The sequence below is a fragment of the Aphis gossypii genome, unplaced genomic scaffold (assembly GCF_020184175.1).
Source record: "Aphis gossypii isolate Hap1 unplaced genomic scaffold, ASM2018417v2 Contig00498, whole genome shotgun sequence".
NCBI lineage: Eukaryota > Metazoa > Arthropoda > Insecta > Hemiptera > Aphididae > Aphis > Aphis gossypii.
Genome location: NW_026083134.1, coordinates 52,841 through 64,347, shown reverse-complemented (window position 1 = coordinate 64,347; position 11,507 = coordinate 52,841). Strand labels below are relative to the sequence as shown.

General features: G+C 28.9%; 1 protein-coding gene across 1 annotated transcript; it reads right to left on the bottom strand.

Moving 5' to 3' along the window:
- Positions 1–173: 173 nt before the first annotated feature.
- LOC126554429 (bombyxin F-1-like) lies at positions 174–1,638 on the bottom strand (the record flags this gene model as incomplete). Its single annotated transcript, XM_050209499.1, has 3 exons — positions 1,524–1,638; positions 620–790; positions 174–287 (listed from the first exon to the last, which is right to left on the bottom strand). Coding segments are annotated over exons 2-3 (280 nt in total), but the record flags the coding sequence as incomplete, so codon positions are not given.
- Positions 1,639–11,507: the final 9,869 nt, after the last annotated feature.

Below are 11,507 nucleotides of genomic sequence, written 5' to 3'. Positions count from 1 at the left end.
AAGGTCTCCTCCTTTAAGTGGCACTTTGTTTATTTTCTTTGGTCTACTGGTTGTAGTTGTTTCTACAGGTTTAGTTCTGTAATTTATAAAATTATTAATCATTCATAGAAAAAATCAAAATCATAATTTGAAACAGAGTACAATTTTGTACAATGTCATTACAAAACACACACTTTTTGGTTCAGCCGGTTCAGGTCCACAATAGTTTATTTTGACGTATTGTCTTGTACAAGTTTTTAAACAACAGTCATCGATAATACCCCTTTTATGATGCCGATGTCCATTACCTAAAAAATGAAGTAAATCATATATCTCAATATGGTTTGAATTGAATAAACAAACCTATCTACATAATATGATACATTATAATTGTATTCAATTATTGTATATATATTTAAAAAATATATTTAACAAATTTTAATAGATATTGTTTCTCCTTCAAGTTATTTTCATTTTTAAATCTCTATGATTTCCCACCAGTTAATGTGGATCACTAGAGACCCTTACGTATCAATGGGAATAGTTTTAAATGAGGTGTTGGTTAGTTATGTAATTATATTGAAGGAGCATCACATTGTAAATAATTGATAGTCAGATATTAAAAAGAAATTATATTTACCTCTAGCTTCATTATATCGCCCCTTGCAAATGATGGATAGTTCAACCGCCAACTGTTGTCCGCAAAACCGTACAGGTGTTTCCATATATAAAGCTGGTACAGGTGACGCCATAAAAATATCCAAAAGCTGGATGAGAAATACAAAGAATACTTTGATTAACTTCATTTTTTCTGTAACATACAAAATATAACTAAAATTAATTACATTACAATCCAAATATATATATATATATATATATATATATATATATATATACAGGGTGTCCCACGGAGATCTGACAAATGAAATAACTTTTGTTCTGATTAATATTTTTAAAAAATTTCTTTTAAGTATATTCATAGACAATTACACTACATTTTTAGTATACATTTTTTATTTTTTATTTTTTAATACTGAAAATAAAAAACTTAAAAATTGATAAAAAAATTTTCCAGAATATTCAAAATAGCCAATTTGTAAATCTGATTTTCAGAAAAATTTATATGGTAAAAACATTTATTTAAATCAAGTGGCTGATTTTTTACAATTTTTTTAAATATCAATATTCTTGTTAAGTAACATACGCGGGCGCCTATGGGTATCATTGTATTGTTATTTCATTTGTCAGATCTCCGTGGGACACCCTGTATATATATATATATATATATATAATGGTATAATTAAAGAGGATAGGTGAATTAAAAAAAAACAGAACATTTTTTTAAGATACCTGTGTAAAAATAATTAAAATTATATCTATATTTAATAAATTGAATTGTGGATTATTTTTAAATTCTTACTTATTATCATTTAATTATTAATATTAACCAGTGTATGATGTTAAAAAAATTATAAAAACTAATAATGATCTATTAAAGAACTAAACAAAAAATTATCTATTTATAATAAAGAAGTATAACATACCTTTATAGAAAATTTTGGCAGGGAAGAATATATAATTCGGAATGGTTCACGGGATGTGTGGACCTTCTACAAACACTGGAGCTAGACTGAATTGTCATCATTTTAGGTATAGTGCTGTCGATGGCTTTTACCTGCGTCTATAAAGATTATTGGTAGATATCTAGTGGGGTTGATATTGATGAATATCAACCCCCACTAGATCCCCCATTGGGAGGATGACCCGTTAGGTCGCAGTATAAAGAATTTACCTGAAAACACGTTTGGGTGCATTTATGAAGACACCTTTTGGCACAATAAGTCTGCCACTAGTAATCGAATATCTTATATTATAAGTAATATTAGTAATATAAGTATATTATAAGACCTATATAAGTCTATATTAAATTACATAAAAAAAACTAGTACAAAATATGTACTTATTTTACAACAATTGTTATTATCTTAGAACATTACAAAATATTTTTTCCCCTAAATGTTGTCAATATAATAATTATTATTCCATATACTCTGATACTCGTAATCGGCGAGCACCAAGCGAGCGTCACGGCAGATTTTTATTATAGTATTGCAAAGCAAAAATAGGGTGAGTAAATGGGTAACGCTCTGCTGTACAATAGGTATCAGTAGAACACTATAAACGATGAGTTAAATTTGAATACAATGATAAATAGGTATCATAATAACAACAATTCTGAACGGAGATGATTTGTCAACCTAGGATATATTTATAAATAGCCTTAAAATAAGATAAAAAATTTTGAAAATTAAATTATGTAACAAAAATGCCAATCTAAATAACTGATGAAATTTTGGTACTCAACTTAAGTTAAAACTTATTGAATAATAACAATTATTGGAAATCTTTATCGTTACTCAAATTTTGAGACGCTCATAACATTTTTCTAATAATAACGCTCGAGTTTTTTCTTTTCGGTTATTTGAAGGAAAACTTATGGAAAACTTTGTGTTGAATTTTTCTACCTTGAATACAAATACTTAAATATTTTTGAATCTAAAATTACAAAATTACTTGTAAATTTTTGAGATTTGATGTATTTCTTTATAACTTTAAACGTTTATAAAAAAAATTGTGACTAACGATTTTTAATTTTTTAAACTATAATAATAACAATTTATAAGTAATCTTGTATATTCAATTTTCAAGTTTTGAAGTTTATTTATGTGTATTGAAGGTAGTATTATTATTAGAGAGAGAGTTGGAGACAAATCCCCTACAGCTTGTTTTGCCAAGAAAGATTTAAGCCCCTCTATAAAACAATCAAATCCCTCTCCTATGGATAGGTTACTATACCTAATACAGTAGTACTACAATTTTTTTCTGTAAGCTGTAATTTTCATAATTTGTTATTTATACATCACATATTATCATATTACGTGTTCTCTTTATATATTATATTAATTATTAATAATATACAAAAGTCATTGGAGGATTATGTGTCCCTTAAATAATTTCCGAGGAGAAACATCTTATACTTCCCATAACAAAGTTGGGAAGGTATAATCACTTTTCATTCAAGAAAGATCAGTATGGCATATATTGTATTCATAAAAAAAAATGAAAAGTAAAATAAGTCAATTTTTTATATCTGTTGTAGATATATAATCAAATCGAGCATGTATATTATTAGTCACGATAATGTTACCTATTAAAAAATATAAAGTGAATATAATCTTTGCATCTTTGTATCTACTCCTACGTAATAAGGCAAGCTCATTCGACAAACATTTACCACAAAATTGTTGCATCTGATTCGTGTAATCGTCGTGTAAGAGAGACACCACAACAATTTTTAAACACGATTCGAGCAATAAAATATGTAATATTATGGCACATAACTTCATTATGGTCTATAAAATACATAAAATAATATGGATTATCAGTAAGCATGCACAACTAACAATTATATAATTAAAAAATAATAATAATAAATAGGTATTGTAATAACTTTTTAATGCATTTATTTGTAAACAAATAATTTATTTATTACATCATTTTTATAATTTTGTTTTAATTTCTCTCCCCTCCGATTAAAATCCTAGCTATGCCCTTGGTTGCAGTAAAATGTATAACTCTTCAATTATTTGAAGTGTTTAATTTTCCTACTAAGAAAAAAAAATGTCTCAGTTTACAAATTTTAAGTGCGAAAAAAATTAAATATCTACTGTTTTTGTCTTGTGATATCACAATTCACAACTAAGCTGGGAACCGGGAATCACCTACAACCCATTTAAAAAAATATATTAACTGTTCAGTTGTGTAGATTATGTGAATAGCTTTTATTTGTAAACTACCTACTTATTAAGAGGATGTCAGCGCACTATTTGTTTTCTCTCTCTGGCCCACGCGCGACATAGACAAAACGCATTTACGCAGAATCATTTTCTCTATGATTTTAAGTAATCTTAGAGTAAAAACACCCATTACAAAAAAGATAGAAAATAATATTTTTGAGGGAATGACATATCGATTTATCAAAATATGGTCTCAAAACAATTTAAACATCGTTTAAATTTACATTATTTTGTTTATTTTGAAAGTCAAACATCAATAAAATATAAAATCGATATGTCATTCTCTCAAAAATATTATTATCTATCTTTTTTATAATAGATCCTTCTAACAGTAATAAAAATGTTATTATAAATTTTTAATGTAACCATTTTTTATATTTTGTAATGATCCATAGTACGACTTTCTGTTTAAGTTTTCTATAGGTACCAATAGGTAGTGACGTACCGTTAGATTTAACTTACCTTGTTACCTATAACAGCTAACATATAATAGTTTTTAATAGACTATATATATATATATATATATATGTATATATGTACATTTAATACAAATCAATACAATCTATATCGATTTTTATTTAGAAACATAGTTTCTTACTACTTACAAACAAATCCAGATTATGCAAGTTTCCTACAATATGTTACAGCTTTTATGGTTAATTCCGTTTTATCTCTAGTCGTTACTTTTATTTTTTTTTTGTACATAAATATTAATTATAATATATAAGTGGTAATAAAATATAATTTTTAACTATGTAATATAAGTAAGTGTTTGGGCCCTGTTCAAATCGGAGTATCGGACTTCTATTATATTTTAATTAGGGCGCGAGCGACTGCTTGTTATTGCCGTCTGGTAACACATACACATTACACACACAATCAGTTATTTATTATATTTATATTGCTTTATTTTTGTCGGTATTAATTGTGTCATTTTGAATTATATAATATAATATTATATTGTTAAGTACTTAAAGACGCATTTTCGCCTGCTGCCGTTTCGGCGAGTGCGCGAATCGCCGTTATATTCTATTGGTTTTACGAATGCAAAATATAGGCGTTTGGTAACTATTTTTTATATTTCAATATTAATTGTATTATTAAATTGAGTAGGCACGAATCGCCACTATTTATTATATTATATGTTGTTATGGTTTTATTTAAAATATTATCCTTTGAATTTTCTGTGTACGTGAATAATAATTAATTTATACAGTATCTAGGAGATCAGCTGGACAGTCTGCAGTGTTTTATTATACAGCAATACAGCAATTTATGAAAAAATTCTTGTTACCATTTTGTTGATTGCTTTGTACGAGTGTACACTGTACAAGTACACACAGTGTACGAGTAGTGAGTACCTATACATCGCCAACACATTAGCACTTACACGATTTTTTCGGTGACCCTGTCCACCACCCGATGAGTGCTATACTCCTATATACATAGTTCACACATACATAGATCAGTCGGTAATAGTCACAGTCAGGGGTGGCTCGTGGGTGCTGGTGGTGGGAGTGTGACTTTAAATATAATATCTCTAGTCATGGGTATAACAAATTATCAAATTAAATGTTATACAATTTAATATATTTATTATACTATGTGCACATATCGACATGTGGAACTAATTAAAATTAAAAAAAAATACAATTTATACTGAAAATACGTATGACAAAAATCTACTTCCTACTAGTTGCAGTAGAAAATTAATTAAAAATTTTAATAGGTAATAATAGCGGTTAGCAGCCGTCAACAACGAGCGTAAACTCCGTTAATTTTAAAAATAGAAATAAACTACCCAATATGGCAATATAGTAGTATATTTTACCGTACGACTGACGCTGCCTGTCGTCCAAAACTCAAATATAAGATCGCAGCTTAAACGTACCCGCACGCACACGATTGTAGCGCCGTGACTTATAATATTATACGTATTACATATTTTATTCACTTATTAGTTATTATTATTGCAATACACCAGTGGTTTTCAACCGGTGTGCCGCGAGAAACGTTATTAAATTTTGAAAACAGTGTTTTCGGCGAAGTTGTTGAAGTTATTGTGATTGTCAAGTGCGTGAGTGTGCCGTGAAAATTTGTGATGTATAATAGTCAGGGGCGGCTCGTCAGGGGAGACTTTGAGACTGAGTCTCCCCCTTAAAAAAACCCAGTTACTTGTAAATAATAATTAATTAAAATAATAATGCATAAAAATATTTTTATTCGAATTGAAAATATAATATTATACAATTTATATCGTTTTCTTTGTTTATTATTATAAATTGAAAGCAACCAAGTCTAAAACCTTTAAATAGTTATTTTAATAGAAATGCTATATTAGTTTTATCGATGACGGTGACGGTCGCCGTTACAGTGAAACTGCCGCCCGACAGTCTCAATCATAACATGTAAAATGGTACGGCCGGTTTGATGGAGGGCCGGAGGGGGCAGGGAGAATAAGCTGCGTATTATAGACTCTATTGAGACTGGGTTCACGACAATAATTGCCGTACCGCGCGCCGTTCTTATAGTCGCTGTCATAATTTAATGCATTTTTATGATTTAATAACTATAACACGTTTACTACAGGGTTTTATACTATCTTCTATTTGATATTTGTTATATTTCTAATTATTTTAAAAATGCAAAAAGACAATATAATAGACATATTATTAACTAGTGGTTTTAATACTTTAACTTACGAACAAAAAAATCAAATTAAACTTAAAAATATTAACTAAATATGTAATACTATAATATTATTAGATTTTCAATAACAGGGTTTTTCTTGTTCGTTGTTATACGTAGTTTATGTTAAATAATTTTAAGTCTCCCCAGAATATTAACTCACGAGCCGCTACTGAATTAATAGTGTGCCGTGAACCAAAAAAGGTTGAGAACCACTGCAATATACTATACATGACGACCTGGCGGCCACTCGCATAACACCTGCACAGTATTTGCCGGAGGACTTATGCTCAACTATACCTGTATACATTGTCCCTAATCTTGATTCCGTGAAAAATTTCGACCTGCTAAAAACATTTTGTAATACCTACCTATGTATAGGTTATAGTTGTATGTTTATCTTTCAGACATTTCCACTGTAGGCAGGAAATCGACAGGAGGTCGGTACACCTATTTTATTTTATATATATTATATATTATATATTGTGTACAGTGTACTGCAAAGAACTTATATTATAAATTCATTGTATTAATGATTTCTAACGAAATACGTACCACTGTAGTCGAACAATTATTCTGACCATTTGAAATTCCGGAGAATATTGTGCTATTGACCATTGTTTGCGATACTGAGAAAATTTTTTGTGCTGTTGGAAATATATTTTTATGTTGTTGCCTATGTTATAACAATATTATTATGGGCGAGATGGTTGGTGAAATGGCTCGAAAATTATATTTTTCAAGTATCAAAAACCACCGATTTTCCACCTTTTTAAATTTTAAATATTACATGTTAAAATATTTTACCAATTCTATGTATTATTTTTCGGAAGTCAATTATCTTAATCTTATCGATACTTGCTTACACCGAAAATAGACATATTTCTCATGCACTTGTAAGTTGTATGATTTAGTATTATGTATATTATATAATACACTATTTAGTATTTATATGCGTTATAAATATCCCAATAAAAACACTACGCCAAACTCCGTGTAAAAAAACGCTCAGTATAAAAAAAATCCACCTCAAAAAGTTGTGATATCATTTTATAGCTATGTATTTAAACTATATAGGAAATTTATAATATTAAAATTTATTTTTAATTTTTAAAAATATTATTTTAAATTTTAATTAAAACATTATTTAAAACTCATGAGAATTCATTTCGTATTGAGTATACATGTTATCTTTGAAAATGAGTGATACTAATTAAGTGTTATATAAATTACTAATTAAGTGTTATAATTTTAAAGTCACCAGCTAAGTTCAATTTATAAGCAATGAATTTTAACATAAATTATAATAATATATCTATTCCTATATAGTTTAAATACATAGCTATAAAATGATATCACAACTTTTTGAGGTGGATTTTTTTATACTGAGCGTTTTTTTACACGGAGTTTGGCGTAGTGTTTTTGTTGGGATATCACTAATTTTTTTTATGTTATTATTATTATTATTGTTGTTGTTGTTGTTGTTGTAATCATTATTATTAAATATTATAATGTCATATATGTATTATTATATATCAAACATTTAAGTTTTTAATTATTTTTTTCCATTAATATAATGTAAGTATCTTCCCCCCCCCCCCCGAGGTCACCATACTTTATTTGAGTATCATTACACCTTACTTAATTATTTTGATGCCCGATTAAGTTTGTATAATGGCCCTCGGTCATTTGTTCCCCACGATGACATATAACTGAATGCACTCGATAATAGATTGAATTAATTTTTAATTTTGTAGTTGGAACTTGATTAATTATTAGGTTATTAATTTTATTTTGGAAATTGTTGGACCAGAGTAATACTTGTAGCATTATATATATATATTGAAAGAACAATATTGATAAATGATAATATACGCGAGCCGTTACGTATTAACTGAAAACACCGCCACCGCAAGCGCTGTGACAAAGCACGCGCGTACGGTAAGTGTGTGTGTGTATCTCCTCAGTGGGCGGGGAACTTCATGCGGGCCGCAGGGAATATTATCGAATAACATTTTTTTTTTTTGCCATAAAAATTCATAATATATTTGGCTATAACGCCTATAACTCCATTTATAATGTTCAGATCGGATTAAAAAGTGCAGCATGCACTTCTACGGAACATTTCCAATAAGATTGGTGCATTGTCAAACTAAATTATTGTACAAGAAATTAGGTATGCATTGTCAACTATTTTTTTTCGTGATTTCAGATGCTTCCTGTAATTATACCCGGCAGTTGTCGCGCGTTGTGATTGCCGATGCGTTCATTTTAAGGCGTTTTTTTTTTATACTTAGCGCGACCCTGCCGGGTCGTTGGATAACATTATAATAGATAGCGGGCCTTGCTTTCTTTCGATTCAATTCCAATAATCCCAACGATAATTATTTTACAAATCGTCGGCTTTCTACTCATTGTATTAGTATCATAATATCATATTAATTGAAGTACAATATTAGTTTGAGAATGTATCTAATATTTAGTGTGGTGTTTATGTTATTCAAATATACAGGTACATTACAGTTTTTGTGAGATGGTCTAATTGGATTTTAATCATTTATTTGACTTTTATATTTTTTATATTTCATAGTAACGTAATTATACGTTAAGTTAACGTTTATTTTTAAATATTCTAAGGAGAGTGTCAAGACATATTAAACGGATGTCGTATACCTATACTTGCACACTATATTGTCTCCGTGTCTATCCAATAAAGAAAACGGAATAAAATATACACACATTTTACTCATTAACCCCATACATCCTAATTCTATTAGTTTCTAAATAGTAACTAACTATCAAAACATAATATTATATAGGTATATATATATCAAAAAATTATTATTATTATCATATATGTAACACGTATCGGCAAATAATCATTGATTTTATACCTATTTACAGACGCTATATTGAATTATACTGCATTTATAACTTACCATAATATGAGTATATAATATTGGAAATAATTACGAGTATACGATGTGTTTTAATGTTTCATTAAAATATATATTTTGCCTATTGGAACTTAAATAAATGATAATATTTTAATTATCTAAGTTCCCTGTTTTTATAAAATCATATAGAAATGTTTATAGGAGTTCTCGGCATTCTGATAATATATGCTATGGTTAAAGTCCGAAATATAGCTAAGGTGCACATTATCCATACTAGTTGGATAAAGTAAACATGTTTGCATGTTTGTATAATATAATAATCCAATACTATGCAGAATAATGAAAATTAATCGGTTCCGAAGTTAATGGGGGAAATAGTATAATACGAAATCTAATAACATAAAAATATAATAAACAAATCACGTTGAGGTCACCAAAATGCACGGGCCGGGAGCGTTTAATAGTAATAGTAATAAGTATACGCGAGCCCGGTGACCTGCTACTTCGTTGCGTTCGCACACATCAACCGACTTGTGTAAAATGTGTATACGTGTATAGCGACTCAAAGGAAGTGTACGGTCAGGTTAGATTTCATTTGTGTACATGTATCTAGATATACTTTAACTAAAAAAATTTAAAATCCTCTCTGATTGTACGGTTAAAGTATTTGAGGAACCACTAACCTAAATTTCAAATTCGTAGTTGTTATATAGTAACTTTTTGCGCCTGGAACGAACAACAATAGATTTCTTAATATAATTCGTACGCGCCTAATACAACACACCGACCGATAAACTTTAATAATACTTAATATTATTATATTATAAAATATTATGTACAGATAACTACTACGAGGTATTAACGATTTGGCCTTACAAGGTTAAATGGAGCATTTAAAATCGTTATAGAAACATGTGAAGGCAGTGGCTAAAGTAGAATATCAAGACGTGTCTTTGAATAGAGACGGTCCCTTTTATATGATATACGTAGATGTACAGCATTAAAGTAGCTGTGTAGGTCTCTATATTCTCAGAATCGAACGTGAAACGAGCAAAAAAAAATAACAAACCATATAATATTATCATACGAAAATTCGTACAAAGCGTGGCTACGTCGTATTTGTACAAAGATACGTCCATTATGTACTGTCGTACACTACACCCTCGAATACTGTACGGACAAAAATATTAATCTCATCGATGTGGTCTTAAATTATTTTTCAAACGTGACAAAAGGGGACCTATTTATTAATAATATAGACTGTAGGCAGCGTTGGGTGAAATAATGTCTTTAATGGAACCTCGGCGCCACTTGAAAGTCGGGAATAGTCGGATTGCAGTAATATTCCGGTAATTTTATCTTAGTAAAATATCTATTTTTCGACGTAGAGTGTAGGTGGAATAATATTTGCCAAGATTTTCTAAAGCATATCTAATCAATAATTTTCTGATGAAATTTTTAAGAATCATTTAGCATTAAACAGAGGACACTAAAAGGAGGTGTTTTTAGTAGTTTTATACTGTTCGATTTTCCTTTTCATATTAGGTATATTATATTATACAGCAGCGTTTCTTAATCTGTGTTCCGCGGAGATCACTTCAGTGTTCCGCAAAACTAAAGTGCTTTTTTTCAAAATGTTCAAAAAAAATTACTAAAAAAAAATCTTACTTAAGATTAGTGACTAGCGGGAAAAAATGTTTTACGCGTTACAACTATTGAAACAAAGTACAATGTCTAACTATCGAGCTGCAGTAACTTATTGTCGAAAGCTTAACACGAGTAGCTAAAAATCTAAAAAAAAACATAGGGTTCCACGATTAAAGTGAACATAAAAAAGGGTTCCATGGATAAAAAAGTTTAAGAAACGCTGTTATATAGCATGAAATTGATCTAATATTATACTGTTTTTAGTGAACACGACTATACAGATGTTAATGTCGGGTATGTTATTAGGTAAACAATATAGGCGAGTAGTAGAATATAGATAATATCACATAATAAATAATATTATTTTATTATTCTTTAAAATATTGTGTTGGGTACCCAACACAATGTAATACACTTCATCAATACTGCAGACGTAATG